General features: G+C 34.0%; 2 protein-coding genes across 2 annotated transcripts; one reads left to right on the forward strand and one right to left on the reverse strand.

Annotated features, from left to right (window-relative positions):
* The first annotated feature begins 271 nt into the window (after positions 1-271).
* Positions 272-10,233, forward strand: LOC107868067. The gene is made up of 3 exons (XM_016714634.2): positions 272-763; positions 1,007-1,096; positions 9,869-10,233. The coding sequence occupies exons 1-3, from the start codon at positions 512-514 to the stop codon at positions 9,944-9,946; spliced, it is 420 nt and encodes a 139-aa protein (XP_016570120.1). The 5' UTR covers positions 272-511; the 3' UTR covers positions 9,947-10,233.
* Positions 10,234-12,452: 2,219 nt separating this feature from the next.
* Positions 12,453-21,465, reverse strand: LOC107868068 (transmembrane emp24 domain-containing protein p24delta3). Its single transcript, XM_016714635.2, has 4 exons — positions 20,926-21,465; positions 13,879-14,091; positions 13,665-13,741; positions 12,453-12,854 (listed from the first exon to the last, which is right to left on the reverse strand). The coding sequence occupies exons 1-4, from the start codon at positions 21,136-21,138 to the stop codon at positions 12,710-12,712; spliced, it is 648 nt and encodes a 215-aa protein (XP_016570121.1). The 5' UTR covers positions 21,139-21,465; the 3' UTR covers positions 12,453-12,709.
* Between the last annotated feature and the right edge of the window lie 4,465 nt (positions 21,466-25,930).

The following is a 25,930-nucleotide window of genomic DNA, read 5'->3' on the forward strand; positions in this document are numbered from 1 at the left end:
TTTTTGAATTTAGAATTATGATTGTCAGTAGCAGACAATATGAAAGCTGCAGATACATATAGTTGATCGAGTTTAGAGTCAAATGGAGAACTGATTTTATTATGTGTAACTGGACAACTATAAAAGATCAACGAATTGTATTTTGTTCTATTCAAAAGGTGGAGATTTGTAGAAGTTGTTTTGAAGAAAATAAATTCTACATCAAAAATTTACTTTGATTGGGAAGAGGTTGAGAGTTATAAATAAACCTTCAACTCCTTCATTATTTAATACACACAAAAATATTATTTTTTTTATTTATTATTAAAAAGATTTCGAGATAATTCTGATATATTTATGTGCTAAAAATATTATGTATTTTTCTGAAACCCTGATTTTTCTCCATTGAAAAGTTTTTCACTTTAAATCTTTGTGATGCTCCTCTCTTTTAATTTCTCTGTGGGGCGGGTTCATCTTTTCCAACACTTTTGTCGGTTGGGGATTAGGAAGAGGAAGGAGAAGCAAAGCAGCAATGGCAGGTGGACTTGCAATTGGATTTAGACCACCATTAAAGCACGCAGTAGTAGGAGTGAAAGTCCTCAATCACCAAAAAGTCTTTAGCCCTTTGGCTTTTTCATCATCATCTTCATCTTCTTCTTCAACGTCAAGAAAGCTAATACTGTATTCGAAACCTGGTTGCTGTTTGTGTGATGGCCTCAAAGAAAAACTCAATGCTGCTTTCTGTTTGTCCACTCCTCATTCTCTCCACGACGTTCAATTACAGGTTCTCCCTTTCACTTCCAATTTTGCAAGTATTAACACACAAAAAAAAAAAATTAAGGGAAATTTTCAGAAATATGCTCCATCCATGGGTTAAATAGTGTTTATTTACAAGGTATGGGGTACGTGGCATAAATATTTTGAAAAATAGACATAGAGTGTAATTCCCCCCAAAAATAATGGGATGGATGGAGTACATGGACTTTATGCAATGGTTTCTGAAGTTTGATATTATGGGTTTTGGCAGGTTAGAGATATAACTAGCAATCCTGATTGGGAGAAGGCCTATCAATATGAAATACCCGTGTTGGCTAGAGTTCGTTCTGATGGCACTGAGGTTAGATTTGATTCTCTTTCTCTCATTTCCTTGTAGAACTGTTTTGAGTAAGACGTTATTATAAACCTTTGGACATAACAATTGTGGCAGTAACTTTTATCAGCTTTCGAGTGCAACACATGTACTAATTGTAATGTTGTTTCCCCAGAAAACTTGGGAGTCTAGTAGTAGGGCACTAGGAGAAGGTGAAGGAAAAGAATTATGAAGCAACCTTTTTCTTCCTCTGGTTTATATCTCTTAAAACTAATCAACCCTTTATATCTCTTAAAACTAATCAACCCTCCAAGGAAAGTACGTCTTACCACGATTAGTTTATCTTGGATGTATTACATGATACATTCATCAACTTGTAGAGGTAACCTCCATCATGTACTGGCGAATGATCACACAAATTAGTGTTGCGCTGGATCACCTCCCGCACGGAATGCTCCAGTATTTTTCAGTAATAGGTTGTATTAACGTAATGAATACATTTACATACTATGAGTGAACTAGATAAAGTCCGATATTTGACGAAGATCTTTCTATCAATAGTTAGGAATGAGTGTTCCATATAGGAGATAGGATCCCGACTGGCTAGTGATGAGGGGAAAAGAATCCCAAAAACTTAACAAAAAAAAGAACTTTTGATCATCTTAGAATAAAAGGTCTTCTTTTTAAGGTGAATCATCACCGATATCAATGATTTACATTCAAGATATGGATACTTAAAGTATTTATAGATTGGTATGAAAATTAGAAAAGAAAGAGGGAAACTCTTCTGAAGAGCTTCAGAATTTAAGAGCTTTTGCCAGAACTCCACCCATGGAAAGTGATCACTTGAACAATGGAAGCACCAAAGTCTCTCCAATGACTTTCATGTGTGCTCTAAAATTACAGTTGTTCAACTTATTGCATCTAACCAGTAAAAAGTAAAAAATAAACCGATTATTTGATTTATTTAACAATAAACAATCAAGATAATATAGAAATTTTTAATAAATGGTCATCTAGAAAACAACATCTACTTGAATTGTTCCTGTTGTCATTCACATGATATTCCAACGGAGTTGCATCGGTTCTCCAGATCATTAGTGCATTACCTTCACCAGGGATGCCTAAGACTTTTTGGCAAACAAAAGAGCGCTGTGATTTGGTGAGTACATGTTGAGTCTTGCTTGAACAAGAATGATAAGTATACTGAGAGATAGAAGAGATAGGTGTATGGGAGGCAGTGAAGGCCATTGGGTGGCAGGCAATTTAGTGGTGGAATTAGGTGAAAGTAGCTGGTTGGCTGATATGATTTAGACTAATAATCTTTCTCTTCCATTTTCCATAAAAGACAAATGCATCCGGACCATGAATATAAGTAGTCCACATGGCGTAAATCCAACAGACTATGGAGAAAGCATTTGGTACTGGAGGGGATATAATCCCAAAAAAGTGTGGCGTATTACAGTTCTGTTTATCTATAGATCCTCAAGTAAATTCACTGCTGGGAAAATCATATAATTTAGCAATTACAGGTTTTAATTTTTAGAAGGGCAATTACAGTTTTCTATGATAGGTACTTTGAAATTCAAAATCTGACAAATTTAAGAAAGGAAGTTCTACTCTGCTTTCTACCTACTGTTGTGGCACTGTCAAGAAGCTGGCTTCAAATGATCAAATCCAAGGTTTTGACCCTTAAGTTGTTTTTTCTGCTTTCTATGAAAGAAACAGTGCAAGGCCAAAGCCTTTATGAATAATTGATATCTTTAGTGGATGAGATGATTGAATTTTAACCCCATCTCATGTCAACAACAAACAATGACGTACCCAGTAAATTCCCACATAGTGGGTCAGGTGAGGGTAGAATGTACGCAGTCCATACCACTACCTCAGAGCTGAGTTAGAGAGGCTGCTACCATCTCATATCGTTTCTAGATATTAACTTGAACACGTGGTGCTGACTGTTAATGGTACTGAAGGAGCTGGCATTCTTTGATGTTGAGAAGTACAATGATCAATGAACCTACAATTTATCCATGACCTAGGGGTTTGGGCTATGGTGGAATCTCGATGACACTCAACACCGTATTTCAAATCCATAGAGGATATATCATTATAACCCGAAATTGGAAATTTGATAAACAATGTCCTTGCTCTCATCTTCACACTTCAGATAGGTTCTGATAATTATTAACCAGAACCCTAGCTTACCATCGCCTCAAGTAAAATAACCCATTATTGTATAAAATAAAGGGAAATAAATTACTGAAGCCTTCTTGGTGAGTCGACCCAACGGCAGACTATTCAGCGTAAAGCTGTTACCTACACCAGCTGGAAAATCTTTAAAAGATGGAATTGGAAGTTTTCAAAGCTGCTTGATTTAGATAATGTTTCATTTGACCTTCATAAGATATAACCTGACTCAAGCCCAGTGCCAGCAAAAGCTGGTTTTACAAAACTCCAGTTCCAAGATCCCTCCAAAGAGTTTACTTCCTTTGGCATTACGGGCAGAAGAATGTAAACTGTGTAGCAGATATAACGTGATATAACTTGACTCAGATTCAACTACTATAAAATCAATCAATCAGCCATTATCTCCACCTAGTTTCGAACCATGTGCCACTAGCCCATGAGGTTTTTGCGATTATAAAAAGAAACAATTGGTGAGCCATGCCTCATTTGCAAAATAATTAACGTTAGTGATATTATTCCGCTATATCCATTGCTCTCTATTCAAGCTCACTTCATTCCAATATTAAATGATTTTCGTCATTAAAAAATGGAATTATTTGTCTTTTCAGACAAAATAGGGGTTCCTAGAACTAGTAGTCTCTAATCAGACTAAACTCATATTTAAGAGTATCAAGGAAAAGAAACCTGCTAAGTGATATAGCCAAAAAAGATTTTGCTCCACTATGTTTTTTTCCTTAGCTAAGTCCACATTAGTTCCAAGTGATTGTAGGTCATTTCGAGACATATGATGTTAGTCTACCTTGTATTCTCTTAGCACCTTCAATCATCATAGGGAATTTTTAAAAAAAGAAATCATCACAAGTTTACACCAATTGATAAGAGCATCGGGAATCTGCATAAATTAGGTCAAATAAACCATCTTTGGTGACATTATTTTCCATCAGTCTTTTTGTGGACAATTTAGGCCTTTGATGTCCAACATCTATTCTCATGTAACATTGATCTTACAACCATTCCCTAGAACTTACCTTTCATGTTGTTTGGTCTCTTCCTATTGCATAGCATCCATAACATTTATATTCAATTCTCAGTCTAACAACAACATACGTAATTCCACAAGTGGGGTCTGCTGAGGGTAGATGTATGCAAACCTTGCCCTTACCTTTATGGGGTAGAGAGGTTGTTTTCGGTAGACCCTCGGCTCACAAGAATTTTTTTTAAGCAGGGTTGTAAGAAAATATGGTAGCAAGATACTAAGTATATGAGATCGCAAGAGTGTAACCTAGTGGTTCAATGATATTGGATTGAGCACTATGAGGTCTCAGGTTCTATTTCCAGCAGAGACAAACACTTGGTGATTTCTTCCCATCTGTTCCAATCTTGGTGGATAACCTGGTCCCTGTTGCGGGTGGGAGGTAGCAGGTATCCCGTGGAATTAGTCGAGGTGCGTAGTCGAGGTGCGTGCAAGCTGATCCGGACACCACGGTTATAAAAAAAAAGATATTAAGTATATGACGCAAAGTAGTAATATACATTGAAGAATAAGAAAGTATGTGATTAAGAACTAATATTATTTGTAAGGATAAGAGGAGGGGAGGCAAGGCCCCTATCTCTTCCACTTAAAGTGGCTACAACCAAACTCTCCAACCTCCTTCCTGGCTCATCCACACATCTTCTCGTCACATGCTCGAACCATCACAGTTTCGTTCATCTTATTCACCATAGAGGCCACTCCGACCTTTGCGCGTATAACTTCTTTCGTAATCATATCTCCATCTCTCCTAGTACGCCCACACATTCATTTGAGCATCCTTATCTTCATTACATTCATCTAAAGAGCGTGCTTGTTCTTGATTGGCCAACAATTTGCCCCATACAACAATGTTGGTCTAACCACTAATCTGTTAAACTTACCTTTAAACCTTGGCGATGCATTCTTATTGCACTCAGTAATTTTGTGTTTAAACTTTTAGTTGAATATTGAAACTCCTGGACTGAAGTTCTCTCGAAAACAGAAAGTGAAGAGAAGTTTTGATACTGTTAGTTAGGGCACCTTTTCTTTCAAAGAGAGAACTACTCAAGATCCATGAACTTGGAGTTATTCATCTGTCCCATCTCGAGGAAAATTTGAGGATAAAAAATTTTGGGGCACTGAACCAAACCTTTCCACAGTCCATTTTAGAATTCAAAACTCTCCACGGTGAAAACAGTGAGATGAGGTACATATGATATTTTCATAACCATCGGTTTATGCCAAGAATCTTTCTTTGGGCTCGTACTTGCAGTTGTTCCTGGTTAAAACTGAGTTCATGAATACTATGGAAAAGGATCAAATGCCCTTAACTATTGAAGATTGTACAAAGTTGGCCTCCTTCAACATATTGGATCATAATTGCCCTTAACGTTAAATTTTGGTCTAAAATTCCCTCCTTTTAACCGAAGATGATGTGGAGTATATGAACTTTTTTAATTAAATACCTGGCTTAATTTATTAGTCCACATATTATTAGACCCAACCTATTCACAACCTGACCCATTAACCCAAACCAACACTTCATCCTCTTTTTTTTTTGGGTGTGAAAACTGGTAATTTTTAATCTATATCACACAGGTATATTACAACCAAACGTGTAGTTCCCCTTCAAAAAGTATTATAACAACTATATCATTCTTCTTTCTAATGCCTATAGACAATCAAGTACATCAGAGGTGTCTTCTGTCTGAGCTAATACATCATGTTTACACCAAAAATAAAAAAGGGTTAGGCAGTTCATTTTAATCTTCTGCAATCTGTTCTGCACATCCTCAAATCACCTATTGTTCCTTTCTGTCCAGACTGTCTGTCAAATACATGCTGGAAAAATCTTCTATCTCTCCTCCTTCTTAGCTACATTGCCATCTCTGTTCCAGCTGCTTAGCACTCCTTTAATGCTCCCAGGTTTTACCCACCTGATTCCTTTTAGACTTATGAACATTCTCCATAAATGATCTGTCCATTTGCAATGTAAGAAAAGATGGTTGATTGTCTCTGCTTGTTCCCCACGCAAAAAGCATCTGGAAGCCAACTGATACCCTTTTTGTTTAAGTTTTCATGTGTCAATACTGCTTCTTTTGCCAGCAACCAGGTAAAGCAGTTTACCTTGTAAGGAACTTTTGGTTTCCATATCATCTTCCATTGCCAAAATATCTCTTGTCCTCCAGTTATATTCAACTCTTTGTAAGCTGAGCTGACTGATTGTTGCCACTACACTGTCTCTGCCAAATAAGTGAGTCTTTCTCATCAGTGAGGTTGCAACTGAATTATGGTATGCTGACACCTTCTCTACCTTCCAATCATTCAGTTGCCTTTTCAGATATAGTGGACGTTTGGCCATGAAAATAAAAATTTTTGAAGTGGGAGTTGGAGTTGGAGTCAAAGTTAGAGTTGAAGTTGGAGTTGAAGTTGTGTTTGTCCATGAATATAATTGGTGTTGTTTTTGAATTTTTGTGAGAAAAGAAGGATAGAAAAAAGTGAAAACAAGTTTTTCTTGTTTTTCACTTTTTCAATTACAACTTCACGATGTATTTGGAATTCTCATGGCCAAACATCAACTTGAAGTTGAATTTAACATAAAGTTAAAATTATTTCCGGAAAAGTGAATTTTTTTTATGGCCAAACGGGCCTGCAGCAGTAGCTAATTTTTGTTGACACAACATCAATGGGTTGCATCTCATAATATGTGGACCAATAAATTAATGCACATATTTAATTAAAAAGTACACATATTTCACATCATCTTCTGTTAAAAGGAAGGCAAGGTAATCATGATCCAGCAGGTAGAAGGACAATTTTGAAACATTTTCAATACGTTAAGGGGAGTTTTGACTTGTTCCGGTAATACTATTGAGGATTAGGCTATGTGATAGATTCGCTTTACGGATGATAATGAGGGAGTCATCCATGATAATGAGGGAGTCATCTAAAACTAATTCTAGAAAAGAAACATAAAGAATAAGGTTTTTCTTTCTTTTAAAAAAAAAGAATAAGGTGTTGTTTGGGGCTTTAGAAGTTTTAATCTTTAAACTAAATTCTACAATGTATAGTTTGGATTGGAGATCAATCTCCAAATGAAAAAAGCATTGAGTTATACAATATTTGGTTGCTTCTTTTTGTTTTCTTTATAAATAATGCATGTGTTAGTTATGCAGGAATCAAAGTATTATTAGGCAAGATAGAATGTGGAATGAGAATGTGAGAATTAGTATACATGGATTAAAAATATTGAAGTGAAAATTTAACCCACAATAGTAAAGATAATTTTATGTTGTTTAAGAAGTATTCAAATATTTTAAATTGTACATATCACACTAATTTGAACTATATCAAACTAAACATACAACAAGATTCAAGAAATGATCTCCACATTACCGTCATTGTATTACTGATCCTTACATTGTAATCTGTGCATTATTAATCCTACATTACTAATTCATGCATAACTTGTTTTTTTTTTTTTTTTGAGTCTGAATTCATGCATAACTTGTCTCCAAACTAAACGGCGCTTAAAAGGTTTTGGGACAAGTAGAATTAACTAAATAGAAAAGATACACTGCAAGTTTAACCCCAAAATAAATTAGAGAGTTGATCAGATGACACAGGATTTTTAGATGCCTAGACTCAATTACTTACGGGATAATGGTATGTTATATAAAGATGTAACACATAAAATTAAAGATTGGATGGTTGAAATGGAATTTTATGAGAATTTTTATGCGACAGGAAATCACCTGACAAAGTGAAAGGTAATTTCTACAGCCCTGCCTTGAGATCCGTATTATGGAGTAAGACAAGTATTATGGGAATGGAGATGTTAAGAGTAGTTCAGGTAGAGGATAAAACATGATAAGGTTGCCTAAGTTGGTTCAATCATGCTTATGGTTTTTTTTCAAATGCACCTGTCGATAGATTTGGCATTGTGATGATCCTAGTATCTAGAACAGGCCGAGGTAAACTTAAATCAAATGGAAGAAGTTGTTTACGGATGTCTAATAAGGCCAACTGGTGGACGTTAACGCTTGGTTTATTGTTATACTACAAGAAATTTTTTGCTTGTTTTTTTTGGTCTTATAGATACTTGTAAGACAGTGTAGCTATAAGGGTGAATTTAAGAGAATTTCTAGTTGTTACAAAAATCATAATTTCCCTTAATGGAAAAGTTTAGTGTTAAAATGATTAAGACAAGAATTGAGCAGGATCGATGGATATGGAGGCTTCATATAGCAAACCTCAATTAGTTTGGAATTGAGGCATATTTGGTGCATCTTTTGTCGTATACATTGACCAGTGAGTATTAAGAGAACCTTGTATCTTCTTGCTGGAAATGTCTTACTTTAGTCCATATACAGAATGCTGGTTCTCTACCGTCTCATTTAATCATGGTGTTCTTCTCTGTTGACTAGGAAGCTGTTTGGATTGGCTTATTTTAAGTGCTTTTAAGCCAAAATAGCTATTGTGCACTTCTATAGTGTTTGGGTAAAATAAAGAAGTGCTTATAAGCCCTTGGTTTTAGCCAAAATAATAAAAATAAACCAAAAGCCATAAGTTAGTATTTCCAACTTATGGTTCATCCAAACGGGTTCTAAACAGATATGTAGTGGTCTAAAACATCTGGTGCATTCTACCTTAAAGAATGAAGAAAAAAGTTATACTTTTCAGTGCTATGAGATATTTAGCCTTTTCAGTGCTATGAGATATTTAGTGTGGTTATGTTTACAATACTGTGCAAGGTGAGTGCTCTCTTTTCCCAACCAAAAATCTCACTCAGTTGCATATTTTTGGAAGCTTAATTATATGCCAGTGCCATAGTTAACAATTAACTTGTCATTAACAACTTTAACATTTCACTACGTCCTTAATAAAACTTAAAATGGATGTAAGAGAATATTCTGGAATTTTTAATTTACCATAGTTAGGGTTGATGAATGTTTCTTATTACAAGTTGTATTGAGGAAGTTACTGAAGAATTAAGGTTTACACTAGGGATTTGTTTCTTATGTTAGAATTATTGTAATTTATTTGGAAGTTGTTAAACCTGAGATATTTGTTCAACCAATAATGCATTGTTTGCAATATATATCCTTCCCATTGTTAAGAATGTGTTATGAGGTACTTTAGAATTTCATCAAATTGGTGATTTGTCTTTTAATTATTTCGTTCCGGCGGTCAAGACTTGGAGTAGTTAGTAAAGTTGCTACCATGTGACCAGGAGTTTACGGATTCAAGCCTTGGAAACAACCTCTTGCAAAAATGCAAGTTAAGGCTGCGTATGCCGTACAATAGACCCTTGTGGTTGCCTGGTCGGGTCTTTACTTGGACCCTGTGCATAGCGGGAGCTTTAGTGCTGACCGTTTTAGCCGTCAAGACTAGTTGTGTCTAGTAAGGCTAGAGAATAGGAAAAAGAAAAAACTACTATGATAAATCTTAAATAATCACAATTGTGACAACCCTTGTACGAACTTTTAAGTTCTCGATTAATTTCGTGCAGTTATTTTTTCCATTTATATAACAATGTTTATGGCAAGTTACAAAATGTTGAGGTATTAATCTTCATCATTGAATCTATTGTGCAGGAGGTACTTCCTAGATTATCTCCTCGTATTGGTGTTGAGGCCATCCACAAGAAGATTGCAGCCGCATTGACTAAATGAACTTTCTCTCTACAGCAAATTTGAAGCGAGTCTTTGCTGATGTCGTTAGAGTGATAATATGGAGAACTGTCTTCTTCTTCCTCTCCCTTTTTCATGGAAAGCTGTGCATCTTGCAATCGTAACACCACCCTTTGAGACTATGGTGGACATAATATAGTTTTACTGTGTAACACGCCATAAGATACTACGAACTATGAAAATACCAATGAGTAAAACTAGATATTTATACATTTTAGCGGTAATGAATTTGTATGGTACTAAATAGAAAGCTTGTCGTTTTAGCTCCATTCTTGGCACGAGGCTGGATTGATCTTATCACTAATAGTCGTGCATCTGCTTGAAATTTTGATTTGAAAGGAAGGTGATGGGCAAAGATTTTTCTTTTAAATTCAGTTTGGCAGAAGACCCATTGTACTGGTTCGGATTCATATTTTGTCCGACAAGTGCAGGGCAATAGTTGAGCTGATTTGGCAGCTATCCAAATCTTACTAAAAAAATCCGGAGCATGAGTCATAAAAGGATGGTGTTTACGAATAATTCCAATAACTTTGGAGCCATTTACTAAAAGTCTTACCCTTTGGTGGTGTTTGAACATACACACGAGTAGAAGTCTGTTGGACACTGTAAATGATTTTGTGAAATGTACAATCTTTGGCAGATATCCTTAGATCCAAGCTTGGGTAAATTTCCCTCGTGATTACCTCAGATTGCTGGTCGGAAGACACAAGACTTTTGCAAGATTTGGTTTAGAGTTCCTGCATGCATTCTGGGGATATAGGACGGGGAAGATGTTTCATGGTGCAACTGAGCCTACACAATATGCTGAAGTCCTCGTGTTCAATAGATTTTTTTCTGTGCAACTTAAAACAATTACATGCCTTTAGCTATATTTGTTCGCACTTAATGAACTCAATCTATTTTGCATTTCTTTTTTCTTTTTTCCGTATTTGGGATGCCATCGCTTGTTGGGTCTTAACCTGATTCTCCAGAGCTATATGACGGAAGTCTTAAAAGCATCCAGATTTCAAGACACCCTTTTTAAAATTATTAATTTCTTTAGTGAACACTTTAAATAGACTGGCGCTTTCTTTCCTACTAAATATCGACGGGTCAGTGCTAGCACGAGTTCAATATGTATTATTTTTGTCTCAAATTATATGATATAAATAAAATTTAGATAATCAATCTTATTTTTAATATATTTTTAGATATTTTAAATTGTTAACTACTGTAATTTATAATACTTTTTATGTAATTTTCAAATGATATATGTTATTCTCTTGTTTAAACTTTTGTGGCATTGATAGTCAATTACATTTTAAAAATAATTTAAGTTTTTAATTATTGTGATTTATAATATTTTTTTATATTCTACTAATTAGAAGTGACATAGTAAAATTATTATAAAAAATGCTTGTGAAAAAAATTTAAGTGGACTCATATAAGATGTCAAGTTAATTTATTTTTTTATGTCGATTTTTTTAATTAAATATTATTAATTTTTTAATAGTTAGATAACTTACGATAAGTAAAATCGCGATTAAAGTAGCTGAAATAGTCATGTTATAAATGTCTATTTTACCTTTTTAATTAAATATTATTAATTTTTTAATACGTAAATAATTTATAATAGTTAGGGTAATATAATAAAATCACTTTTTTACTTTTTAAATTAAATATCATTAATTTTTAATAGATAAATAATTTATAATAATTAATTATAATAAAATCAGTATTAAAACCATTAAAGCAGACACGAATTGCCGCTTCATTGTCACTTATTGTATACACAACTTTTAAAATCTGATTTCTTCCGCAACCCTTACACTAGTGAGGTTGATTTCTTCCACGACCTTTATACTTCTAAGCCATTAAAGATGAGAATTCCATCAATAGATACTTTGGGTCTGATAAAGAATACCATGGATGAAAATCAGGGCAAATTGTGATTCTTTTACCTTTAATGATTTTAGCTCTTTTATTTTTACCATTTATGCTCTTATCATGACAAATGCTGATGAGATATTTTTTATTCTTTTTCGTTTTTGAAATTCTGGTGGGTCTGAGATCACAATCATATAAGCGGGGGAGATGAGGAAGAAAGGGACGAGTCAGAGGAAGGGAGGCCTCTATCGATACACTCCTTTGATGCAGTTTTTGAATCAAATTTTTGCTTGAATATACATATTATTTATAGTTTTGAATTTGGATATATTAATTCGTTGATGTAATATTTAATTACTATAATTTTAAAAACTTTATATTTTATAATTTGCTCACTGTACATTCATATCTCAAGAAAGCAAACAATCTTAATTTTTCAGTGTTTAGATTTAGATACATCTTAATATCCAACGTGCATTCAAATTCAACAAGTTTAATCTTAATAAGAAACAAATGAGACCTTAATAGATATGGTTAGTTCCTTGTTAATTGGGACTAGAACCTTTGAGACTCCCTTATAGCTGTCTCAATTAATACTAATATTTATTTGCTCACCTAAAAGTAGAAGAATGATGGTACATTTAGATTGCACTTGTCCCGTAAACATAGGGCACTACTAGACCTAGTTTCTCTTACAGAAGATAGATATCCAACCTTTTCGTTCACTGTAGATTACAGAGTCTAGTCCATTGCAGAAACAATAAAATGACTACAAGTGAAAGAAGAAATGATCAAGATGGTATGACGGAAGGAAAAACTTTGTGGTTGATCTAATCTGTAAGCTACTGAAGTATGGTGAGAGGGAAGAATTTGTCAAATCTAAATGAGCTTTTTCTTGCGAAAGAAGTACTTCAGATAGAATATTTGCAGCACTGCAGCTACTAAGCATATACCCAGGGACATTACACTTAACCATGCCACTCTAGCATTGGTTTTCTCACTAACTTCCCTCATTTCTGCTTCCCTGCACGCGAGACACAAGAAAAAATCATGTTAATTTGAAGTAGTAGAAAACAGAAGAATAAAGCATCAATCGGTCACATCAAGTTTCTGCAAGAATGTTTTCATCATTTCTTTTTGGAAAAGTGAAAAAACAACGAATTGTTTTGATCAATTAGCTTTTCCATTTCTTATTTTGTCGCAAAACTGGTGATTTTTGTTAATAGTCTTCATAGGATTCAATAAGTACAGCCGCAACTATGTTCACTGCAAAAGTCAAAAACCAAAGTTTATTACCCTTGCCACTTTTTACAATGTTTGCCATTACTTGTTGCGCTCTCTAATTTAAGGACAGCATCAGAGAATTGTTATTTGAGTATATAATGATAAGTTATCCACTATCTTAAAATCCTCTCTCCACTATAGATTTCCTCTAATGTCTTTTGAATAATGCATGAAAAACCTGGTTCTTACTCTAATGTCTTTTGAATAAATGCATGAAAAACCTGGTTCTTATCACTATAAATATGCAGACTCCTACTAGGAAATATTACTCATAAATATGAAATGAAACAAGAGTTGAGGCTTTAGAAACCAATCTTATCACTATAAATATGCAGACTCCTACTAGGAAATATTACTCATAAATATGAAATGAAACAAGAGTTGAGGCTTTAGAAACCAACATTGGAACATAGACTCGCGAAAGGATCATAAAGCAAGAGGAAATGTATGCTACCCAAAAATTATAGGATTTGCACAGAAATGGAAACAAACAGCAAACATATATAACCCAGGATGTGGAGCACATTTGGAAAAGCTAGTATCTAATTACCTATTCTTCAGGTACTCTAAATTTTCATGAATGGCTTGCACTATCCCTTCAAGTTTCACCAATTCAAGTTCGACACCCTACAAGGGAAAAATGTATGATGAAAGAATACAACATGCGAAGTTAAAGAAAAGGAGCATACACAATAACTAATCCCCTCCCAATCTGGCCTTGGAGGGAATTGGCGTGGATGGAAAAAATATACTTGCAAACTTACTTCTATCTTTTCCTTCCTTGCAACTGATTCCCAATCCTTTGCATTAATTCCCGTCTTCCAGTCAAGACCGATTGTAACAGCTTTAGCCCCAGGGGCATGGTTGTCCATCCAAAAGCATGCCAAGTAGTTACCAGCCTCAGTAGTTGTGAAGGCAAATTGACCATGAGTTACATTCTCTTTATGGTAAAGATTGTTTCCAAATGGTGAAGTGACCTAAAAAGAATGTTGCAATGATCTAGCTCATTAAAACCGAACCATTAGCGGAGAATAGTGCACACAAAAATTACTTTTTTCAAGGTTAATTAACCACTTAAGAAGTTCTTCTGCTTATCTGACTCGAGATGATAAAGCAATATAGAGCACTTTTACAGGAAAAACACATTTCAAGTGTTGTAACACCTAAAGATTCTTCTAAGACCCTGACCCTCTCCCCGCGCCTTTTCATTTTGGATAAGAGACCCTTCCTTGTTTATATTCGATTTAATCAGTAAGAGCTCTAATAAACTGTCAAATACCAGTGTTGAACTACAATGTTTTTTTTTCCGACAAAAGCAGTGTTGAACTATACTTAGCATGAATCATTTTATACTGCATTGACCTCGACAAAGACAAGATAGTTTGTCTACACATGTCGTGCATGGAAATAATACTAAGAAACTGTAAAATATTTATTAAAAAAGATTATTTGGCAGAGAAAAATTCACACAGAGATTCACATTCAACTAGTTAAATGACATTATGTTCTTGAAATTTGTGAAAATTTAGAGTATTATTACATGTGTAATATTTTGCAATAACCCAAAATAAAAAGGGAGTATATCAAATGGCACAGACAAATAACAACTACATCTCACGCTCAAACAAGTCGGGCTCGGCTATATGGATCCTAGACTTCATGTTTCTCCATTTAAATTCATCTCGGACCAACATTATTCATAAATTGGAATGGATGAATAATAGATAAATAAAAGACAATTTAAATGCATTACGACTTTATGCTATAAGAATATAATCACAGACATGATTTTTTTTTTTTTGATAAGCTAATCATACAAACATCATTAAACGCTACTAAATACGTCTTAGCATCTATCACCATGGGCTAGCAAGCCCATTGCCATGTGAATGTGTGAGATCATTAATTGAGACTATAAATTTCACAAAAAGAAAACAAATTAAGGCACTGAAGCACTTCAATATTTTAGTCTATATCTTTACAGCTTCCAAACCTTATAGGTAGCTCTCCAAGAAACAACCTCTGTGATTTGTCATTTTGTATAGATCTTCAATGTTAATCACTAATCAATCTATCACTCTCTTTCTAACTAGCTTCTCAGATTCTTAACCTCTTTTTTCTGAAAGCATGTCTGTTGACATTAGGACTATTATGTAATTATGTATTTCTAGTAGGGGTGACAAAGAACTATTTGTATCTATATATACCCGTTTTAATAGATGAATAAAAACAAATATACATAACCTAAATTTCTACATGGTGTCAGAGCAACCTAGTAGATTGCCGTATATTGCCGTTTTTTTCCAGTTTTTCCAAGATGGGAGATTCTATGCCTTCTTCTGGTAGCACTACCAAACCCACGAACTCAACGGTAACAAACCCTACCTCAATTATAGTTCAAGAAGACAACTCACCTTTTCCAACGGGAGTTATTCTTGACGAAACTAATTTCTCACTATGATCTCAATTGATGGAGATGCGTATCGGAGCTTGAAACAAGGTTGGCTACCTTACTGGAGAAACAAAGAAACCCGAACAAATTGACTCGAATTAAGCAATTTGGATTACGGAGAATCATAAGGTGAAGAGCTGGTTGATTGACTCGATGAGTCCCACCCTAATGCAGCGGTTTATCAGACTTTCAACGGCGAAGGAAATTTGGGAAGCTGTTGCCAAAACATTCTATGATGGTTCGGATGAGACTTGATTGTTTGAACTTAATCAGAAATCCTTCACCACTATGCAGAATAGAAGGCCCCTGTCTACGTACTATAATGAATTGGTTGAAATTTTTCAGGAAATTGATCACCGAACAAATATGCAGGATGAATCGATTCAGGGTATTCTTCAGATGCACTCTATGATGGCAAGGCTGCGAGTTCACATATTTTTCAATGAACTTGATGCAAATTTGATCAAGTTCGTGGAGAGATTCTATGAAAGGACCCAAAGCTTGATCTTAAAAGTACATATGCTTATGTCAGAAGAGAAGCTCAACAGAGCCAGACTATGGGAAGTGCTCAGCTGATTCATGAGGGTTTTGCCATGGCTGTCCATCGTAGCAGTCCTGTTAAAGGTCGAACTAATCAGCCATCTGGTAAGCCTAATAATCTTACTTGTAGCCATTGTGGTGAATCAAGACACTCAAAACAACGATGCTACGAGATCATTGGCTATCCAGATTGGTGAGATTTCTTGAAGAAACCACGCAAAGTCATTTCAAACAGAGCTGTAGCCACAACTACATCAGGAATTAGTCGTCATGTTAATATGACACAGTCAGGTATTACCAGTAATAACAATGTTAATATTCCTGCACCTTCTACGAGTAGTACTTGGATTATTGATAGTGGAGCATCTGATCACATGACCAAGAACCGAGATGAATTATAATCATTAAAACCATCTTCTCAACCCTTTATTTCTACTGCTAATGGAGGTACTTCTCCGGTTATAGGAGAAGGACCAGTTGTCATAACAGATACTTTAAAACTTGACACAGTTTTAGTTGTACCTTTTCTTGATCATAGTCTTCTATCCGTTAGCCAAATTACCTCCTCTCTCAATTGTACTGTAACCTTTTGGCCTCTTTTTTGTATCTTTCAGGACATTTTGACTCGGGGGACTCTTGGTTATGGTGTTAAGCGAGGAAATTTCTACTTTCTGGAATTGACTAAAGGTGGAGAGAAGAAATTCAGTCATGCATTCCGCACACATGGGGTTGAGAAGGCACGTGACCATATATGGTTATGGCATATGAGGCTCGAACATATCTCGTTTGGTCATCTTCAGAAACTCAAACCAAATTTGTTTTTAGGTTTAGATAGCTCAATTTTCATTGTGACATTTGTGAATTAGCAAAAAACCATCGTGTTCCATATTTATCAAGTTTGAATAAATGTTCTGAGCCTATTATGTAGCTAGTAGTTTCTCTGTCACTCTCCCCCGGAAGAGATGAGGGTGTTATTGTGCCTTCATAATAAGGTTCTGACTCACGGAAAGATGCATCAAGAGGTACTATTATGTAATTATGTATTTCTAGTAGGGGTGACAAAGAACTATTTGTATCTATATATACCCGTTTTAATAGATGAATAAAAACAACCGTACATAACCTAAATTTCTACAATGTCCTCTTTTTTTAGCTCTATTATTGAATCTATGAAACATCTTGGAGAGTTTGATTTCAAAATGACGAGAAAGCATCTATGATACAAAGAGACACCAGGTACGGGACAAATTGATTAAAGGAGTATTTGGATAAGTGAGGCTGCTATAAGTAAAGCTATGATGAGCTTCTGGACCTCTAAAAAACACAGACTTCAAATGCAAAAAGGTAGCAGAGATTTTTCATGATTTCAAAATATACGAGCATGATCTTCCTCAAAGAAACCAACTTGCAACCTTGTCTTTATAAGCAAATTAAAGAAAGCACAAAAACAGATGATCTTTTAGTTTTTACTGTAACTAAGTGCCTTCCCACCATAAGAAAATATTATTTTAAGAACTAAGGTGACACAACAGAACACTCTATAGATTAACAATGCAACACGCTCTGGCCATGGAAAAAAGTAAAATCAAGCACTGGAGTGTTGAAGGATAAACTTACTATGTTAGTGTCTATCTCAGTAGTTGAGACCGAGCTAATCCTGTTACGTTGTTGATATGGATTAAAGTCTAGTCCTCTGTCTCTATTTATGTGATATGGACTATTTTACAATCAAACTCCTAATCTTGAGTATGAATTCTAATGTGTATTTGTGTATCAGGGAAAAATGACTTATACACATGGCTGTGTGAAGAGTAAACGCGTGGCTTCAGATTAAAACAAGATGATGATTTGGCAAAGAGAATCAAGGAGCAGTATCTATGATGGTTTCATTGTTAGAGTGACCGGATCTGTAATGACCAGTCGACTTGATGCCTCCACAGTACTGAAACAACCGGATGGTCATTATTGGGAAACAAGGCAGGAGCTCGTGTTCAGGAAAAGAGAAAGAGAAGAGCTCGTGGCCCGAAGATGGAACAAAGAGACAAAAAGGCAGATACTCTAGATATCCGTATGAGTCCTGCAAATCACCTAGAGGAATATTAGTTGGCACGTATAACGGTATTCTCAAGTGGACCATTCCCATTGGGCATAGTACTTTAGGGCCCGAGTGGAGCTATCCTATTGGCTGATGTACTACCCTTGTTGCCGATAAATAGTAATTTTAACTTGATTGTTGGGGATCAGCAGGGGATCAATGTTTTGCAATACGAAGCAGTAAACTGATACTTATGTGTTTCAAGCTTACAATTATATCTATATACTTTACATTCACAAATCTCGGCTCTCAAGAAACAAATCATACACACATAATTGTCTCTGGATCTAAAGCTGAAACAACGAACACTCAAGCTCCACCCCTTATTTTGTTTATTTTATCGCAGTAACGTTTTCACTATGCTCATTTATCAACATATTTACTTGTTAAGAAACTAATCAGCCAGTCAAACTGTGTGTCCTTGACTTCATAACAAAGTCAACTGTACCATTTTTCCGGTAAAAATTATGTAGTAACATAAATTTGAAATTTTAAAAAAATACAATTATTCTTTTAGATATAATTCATAATATTGGTTTCAATAGTTTAAGTTTCATTCTCTAACTTGAATTATTTCAATTCAAAATTTGAAAATAATTCACCTAGTTCACCTCAAAAAAGAAACGAAACGAAAAGAAATTGAATAAATCATGTCCAATAAGATGGAAAATAGCGAGTAATTTGTAAATGAAGACAACGTTCAAGTATCTATAGATTGAACAGACAAATGGCTCCCAGTGTGCAATCCATTTGTTTCTTCTATCGTCTTCGATTAACTGTATTAAGTTGACTTGGAAGATCAAAATAATGAGATTTGGGCATCAAAATGTTCATATTGTGCTTAGTATTTTGCAATAAAGCGTACTATTGATAGCATCAAGTACTGCAGGAACTCAAAATGAAGAGATTTTAAATGCAATAGAAGAGTCAAAGTTGGTCAATTGCATCTCTTTACATCCTTCAGCTACTATACATCACATCATATCAAAATTATCTTAGCATGAATAAGCTAAAATTAAAGCAGTGATGATTTTGTTGAATAAATTGTTATTCACGTTTTATTTGACCAAGTCTTTTGTTTGTTCTAGTCTTTGGGTTAGTTGCTGATTATTAGCAGATTTTTTTAATCATTCAGTTAGTTCCTATTTTATTGTTATTTTCCCGTTGTAATCTAGCTATTTAAGCAAGTCATATGCTACTGAATAAGATAGAACTTTGATCTTCTTTGCTTCACATATCTTGTTTTTGCTGTATTTAATTTTTCCTATTAGTGGTATCAAAGCAGGGTTAGGAGAATTAAACACGTGAGGTTTGAGCGAAACACGTAAGGGAGAGAATTTGAGAGTTTTCTGTAGCAAATGGCAGCAAAAAATTTTGTGCAACCTGCAATTCCTCGCTTTGATGGTCATTATGATCATTGGAGCATATTGATGGAACATTTTCTAAGATCAAAGGAGTATTGGCAAGTGGTTTCTGAGGGCATTTCAGGACCAGTGCCAGGCACAACAGTGTCTGAAGCACAAAAAACAGAGATAGATACAGCGAAATTGAAAGATCTCAAGGCGAAGAATTACCTTTTCCAAGCAATTGATCGTTCAATCTTGGAAACTATTCTTTCTATGGATACTTCTAAGCAGATATGGGACTCCATGAAGAAAAAATATCAAGGATCAACAAGAGCAAAGAGGCAGCAGCTTCAAATACTTCGTTCCGAGTTTGAAACACTTCGAATGAAATCTGGAGAGTCAGTGACAGACTATTTTTCCGGGGTGATGGCAATTATCAACAAGATGCGAATCCAAGACGATAAGACGAAGGAGGTTACAATTGTTGAAAGATCCTCCGTACAATGACAGCAAAATTTAACTTTGTGGTTTGTTCTATTGAAGAATCTCATGACATTGATTTGCTTTCAATTGACGAATTACAAAGTTCTTCGTTGACATGAACAAAAAATTGCTCAACAAGACAAAGAAGTAGCATTGAATGCCTCAACTGACTTTCATGGAGCAGGACGAGCAAGAGGAAGAGGCAATGGCAGAGGGCGTGATAGAGGTAGAGGCCGAGGCAACAATGACCGTGAATAGGAACAGGTAGCTACACCTCAAAGTTTTTTAACAAATCCAATATTGAATGTTATCGATGCCACAAGTTTGGTCATTTTCAATATGAATGTCGAACTGATTTGTCAAAATTGCACGGAGAGGAATCAAACTTTGTTGAACAGGATGAAGGAAAGATTTCTTTGCTTATGGTTTGTCACGTAAAAGAAGAAACAAATAAGAATCTGTGGTTTCTTGACACCAGGTGCAGCAATTACATGAGTGGAGATAAGTCAGTTTTCTCTACTCTTGATGAATCTTTTAAAAATTATGTGAAGTTTGGGAACAACTCTGGAGTTGCGGTCATGGGGAAAGGACAAGTTTCAATTCGAGTCAACGGAGATTTTACTCACAGTATAGCTGATGTTCTTTTTGTTCCAGAGTTGAAGACTAATCTTCTTAGCATTGGTCAGTTATAAGAAAAGGATTATGAGGTCTCCATAAAAGCTAATTATTAACAGATTTTTTTAGTCATTCAATTAATTCCTATTTTACTATTATTTTCCCGTTGTAATCTAGCTATTTAAGCAAGTCATATGCTACTGAATAAGATGGAACTTTGATCTTCTCTGCTTCACATATCTTGTTTTTGCTGTATTTAATTTTTCCTATCAGATTTTACCTTGAGGGAGATGGTGGGGACAACATTAGCTTGCGAATGTTCTTCGTCACCGACTACACTGTAATCAGCCAAAACGACGACGTTAGAATGAATATCCTCAGACAAACACTTGGTCCCCGAAGTCGGCAATTGCATCCATATCGCTTCTATAGTAGGGACCACCGTCATCACAGCCGCCACTAACAACAGCACAACAACTTTACACAACTCCATACTAACGGAATCTGAGATGAGACTTTAGATTTTGAGATTTGCTGTTACTTTCTCAGAGGGGGAGAGGAAGACTTTTGAAATGATGATGTGAGAGTTTTCAGATTGTATTCGTTGGATGAACGTGCATAGCACGCACTAGTTGAATGATTAAGCGCGTGGGTATTGAGGAGTGGGAGAGACTAGAATGACGCCACGCAATTTCTTCAACAATGTCCAATCCGGATGCATCTTTAGAACGGAGACCTTCCACATAGGAACACCAAGGGTACCTGGATTTTGGGCCTTCGTTGACTGATAGTGTTTCTTTTTTCGTTCAGGAAATTGATGTGATAAATTCAAATATGGATGAATTTAAATATTTAATCTTAATAAGAAGTGTCTTTAAGAAATTATCTTCCTTACTTTTAAAATATAATATAAGTATTATTTTATTCCTTTACACTTTAAATATATTTTTAAAATTTTTCATACCTATTTGTTTCTTATATTTTATTTTTTATTATTTTCACTTTTTATTTTTTCTTTTAATTTTATTATTCTATTTTTATTATTTTTACTTTTTTACTTTTTTCTTTAATTTTATTATTCTATTTTTATTATTTTGATTTTTTTATTTTTTTTTAATTTTATTATTTTATTTTTTATTATTTTTACTTTTTTATTTTTTCTTTAATTTTATTATTCTATTTTTTATTATTTTCACTTTTTATTTTTCCTTTAATTTTATTTTCAAGTTTTAATTCATTTATCTCAACCTTTATTTTTTTCTCTTTTTCCTTTTTTCTCAAGCATTATCTATTTTTTTTCTTTTTTAATTCATTTGTCTTTAACCATTATTTTTATTTTATTTTTTATTTTTATCAGTTCTCTTTTTTTTCCCTCATTTTTCTCAAATTTTATTTTATTTTTTCCTCTTATTTTTTTTCTCATTTTTTTAATTCTTCGTTTTTTTATTAATCTTTATTTTTTCCTTGCCTTTTTTTCTCACTCTTTTTTTTATTTTTCTATTTTGTTTGATTGCCTTTTTTTTTTTTCAGTTCTTTTTTTTTTTTTCTTTTTTCTCAAACTTTTTTTTCTTTTTTTCTCTCATTTTTTTTTTTTTTAATTTTTTTAATTCTTCATTTTTTTCTTGATCTTTATTTTTTCTTCTTTCCTTTTTTTCTCAATTTTTTTATTTCTCTATTTTGTTTGATTATTTTTTTTCTCAACTTCTATTATATTTTTCTAATAAGTAAAAAATTAGATAATCCGCAAAGCTATCTTCTTTTTATGACATCAAAACAAATTTAATGACATGAATTGTTGTTACGAAGTTCTTTGAAAATTATTGAGATAAGTCATGTCTCTAAGACGAGAGTTGTAAAATATCTCATAAATAAAGGCATAATGTGGTAGTGTCAACTCTTGCCCGTGGGGCATAGTTTATTATTTGAAAGTCCTTGAGATAAGTCTTGCCTTTAAGGTAAGAGTTGTAAAGCATTCCATAAATAAAGACATAACATGGTAGTGTCAACTCTTGCCCGTGGGGCATAATTTGTAGTTTGAAAGTCTTTGATCTAAGTCTTGCCTCTAAGGCAAGAGTTGTAGAACATCTCATAAATGAAAACATAACGTGATAGTGTCAACTCTTGCCCGTGGGGCATAATTTGTAGTTTGAAAGTCCTTGAACAAAGTCTTGCCTCTAAGACAATAGTTGTAGAATATCTCATAAATGAAAACATAACGTGGTAGAGTCAACTCTTGCCCATGAGGCATAATTTGTAGTTTGAAAGTCCTTGAGCTAATTAAATCTTGCCTCTAAGACAAGAGTTGTAGAACATCTCATAAATAAAAATATAACGTGGTAGTGTCAACTCTTGGCCGAGGGGCATAATTTGTAGTTTGAAAGTCCTTGAGCTAAGTCTAGCCTCTAAGGCAATAGTTATAGAACATCTCATAAATAAAAATATAACGTGGTAGAGTCAACTCTTGCCCGTAGGGCATAATTTGTAGTTTGAAAGTTCTTGAGCTAATTAAGTCTTGTCTCTGAGATAAAAGTTGTAGAACATCTCATAAATGAAAACATAACGTGGTAGTGTCAAATCTTGTCCGCAGAGCATAATTTATAGTTTGAAAGTCCTTGAGCTAAGTTTTGCCTCTAAGGCAATAGTTGTAGAACATCTCATAAATAAAAATATAACGTGGTAGAGTCAACTCTTGCCTATGGGGCATAGTTTGTAGTTTGAAAGTCCTTGAGATAATTAAGTCTTGTCTCTAAGTCAATAGTTGTAGAACATCTCATAAATGAAAATATAACGTAGTAAAGTCAACTCTAGCCCGTGGGACATAATTTGTAGCTTGAAAGTCCTTGAGCCAAGTCTTGCCTCTAAGGCAATAGCTGTAGAACATCTCATAACTGAAAATATAATGTGGTAGAGTTAACTCTTGCCCATGAGGCATAATTTGCAGTTTGAAAGTCCTTGAGTCAAGTTTTGCTTCTAAGGCAAGAGTTGTAGAACATCTCATAAATGAAAATATAATGTGGTAGAGTCAACTCTTACCTGTGGGACATAATTTGTTGTTTGAAAGTCCTTGAACTAAGTCTTGCCTCTAAGGAAATAGTTGTAGAACATCTCATAAATGAAATTTTTTGTGGTAGAGTCAACTCTTGCCCATGGAGCATAATTTGTTGTTTGAAAGTCTTTGAGTTAAGTCTTGCCTCTAAGACAATAGTTGTAGAACATCTCATAAATGAAAACATAACATGGTAGAGTCAACTCTTGCCCGTGTGGCCTAATTTTTTGTTTGAAAGTCTCTGAGCTAGGTCTTACCTCTAAGACAATAGTTTGAGAGAAAATAGGAAAAAATAAAGATTGATAAAACTAAAACAAATATAAAAAAATAAAGGTCGAGAAAAATTTAAAAAGAAAAATAATTTTTTTTAATAAAAGTAGACATTGAAAGGTGTACAGAGAAAAAAGTAAGGCTTGAAAAAAACTAAAAAGAACAAAAAAAAAGAAAGAAAAAATAAAAAATACAAATAATATAAAATAAAAAAGAAAAAAATGAAGTTGAGAGGAAAAAAGAAAAAAAATTAAGGATTGAGAAAATTAAAAATAAAAATAGAAAAAAAAATCAAAGTAAATTAAAAAGAGAAAAAAAATAAAAGTTGAAAGATATAAATATGAAGTTGTTATCCATTATGAGGATCATTTATGTAATTTACTCCATTGATCAAGGGCAATTTTGTCCAAAAAAATATTAGTTAATAGGTAAAGGTTATTTAAAGAAAACTTTTTTATTTGGGGCTAAAATTTGAAAGTTACCCCAATTTGAGTCTATTTTTGAGATTCACCCTTTTTCGTTCCTTCATTAGTTAATTATACAACTATAAATTTAAAAGATCAATTTATTTATAAAATATTAAAATCATTTCTCAAATGCATTTCCTGATCTAACAAACATTACTAAATCTTATATTCTAGTTTTGGGTGTTACAATTCAACTTCATATCTCAAAAGTGAAATTCTACTATACAAATTAGTTTAAACCTAAAAGCGCGGTAGATTAATAGGTTTCAAAAATAAAAATTTTCAAAATAAGAGAAAATGATTAATCATAATATGGAGACCATTGCACAAGATGATGAAAACACCTCACAAAATATTAGGTATACATATATGAAATAATGAAAAATGAAGGGATTTTATTAAGTTATGTCTCTCGTTCTCCAGATTCAGCATATAACAGGAGCTTTAGTGCATTAAATTGTCCTTATTTCTATGTCTTGACAATCAAATTTTAAGATCCCAATCCTTGTTTATTGTATTAGTACCAATTGTGATCCAATACATAACATACGTCTATTATATATTCTTAAACTCATTGGTATTCTCGAATGTGAACCCGAGGGGATAAGGGTGATTTGACACCCTTGAAAGTAAAATTACATAGGTAGTTTTTTAATAGCTAGTGCTTCTTAAACAATGGTGTGGAGAATAGCCATGATCGTGGTGATAGGTGAGATAAGCATTGCGCCCGTAAGAGGGACACTTTTGATTGCAAAGTAGTTTGGTTGGTCAGACCCCAATCAAACCTCTTAGAGGATTGCAAAGGACATAGTATCGATCATGATGGCCTTGTATTTAGGATACTGTAGACTCAGAGACAGGGATCCCCGCTGCGATGAAGGCCATGTAGTTTGGTTTTCAAAATTCATATTAGTTCATGAGATGATTTTGGGTCTTGGAAAGCTTTTTGCTCTCGATTTTGAGCAATTAAAAGGTGAAATTCATCCTAATATTCTAGATAGGAATTCTAACGCTAGCCTAATAATCAAACTTCATTGACTTGGACCATAGAATCATGTACAAATTGAAGGTTTAATTGGGGAAATTTAGCCATAACCCCCAAAGGGGATATTATTTTGACCTAGTAGATGATACTCTATCTATCCCATTTTATGTGACATACTTTGTTTTAATCCATTTAAAAAGAGTGTCACCTTTCCTTATTTGATATTTATTTAAAGAAAATGTCATCTTTCCTTATTTGGAATTTATTTAAAGGCCTAATTCCTCTTTTACCCTTATTGGTCCCACTTAAATTTAGAGATAATACTCTTTTTTTCTTAAATTTTCTCAAAAAGAGAATTTGATAAACTTCACAGTCTTTACTTATTTTTAAACTATATGCATGGTTAAAAGATGACACATAAAATTGATCCCATGGAGTATTAAAATAGGATTTTGAGAGATTGTTAGGTAGAGAATTGATAAAAATTACTTTTAGCCCAACAATTTTACTTTTAATC

This window comes from Capsicum annuum, chromosome 4 (genome assembly GCF_002878395.1).
Source record: "Capsicum annuum cultivar UCD-10X-F1 chromosome 4, UCD10Xv1.1, whole genome shotgun sequence".
NCBI lineage: Eukaryota > Viridiplantae > Streptophyta > Magnoliopsida > Solanales > Solanaceae > Capsicum > Capsicum annuum.

Bases quoted from the DNA above. Each gene is read 5' to 3' on its own strand.
- LOC107868067 (XM_016714634.2), top strand. From the start codon at position 512: ATGGCAGGTGGACTTGCAATTGGATTTAGACCACCATTAAAGCACGCA. The intron at 764-1,006 runs GTTCTCCCTTTC...GGGTTTTGGCAG, and splicing joins TCCACGACGTTCAATTACAG to GTTAGAGATATAACTAGCAA. The intron at 1,097-9,868 runs GTTAGATTTGAT...TCTATTGTGCAG, and splicing joins TTCGTTCTGATGGCACTGAG to GAGGTACTTCCTAGATTATC.
- LOC107868068 (XM_016714635.2), bottom strand. From the start codon at position 21,138: ATGGAGTTGTGTAAAGTTGTTGTGCTGTTGTTAGTGGCGGCTGTGATG. The intron at 13,742-13,878 runs GTAAGTTTGCAA...TTTCCCTTGTAG, and splicing joins CAAGGAAGGAAAAGATAGAA to GGTGTCGAACTTGAATTGGT. The intron at 12,855-13,664 runs GTAATTAGATAC...TCTCGCGTGCAG, and splicing joins TTAGAGTACCTGAAGAATAG to GGAAGCAGAAATGAGGGAAG.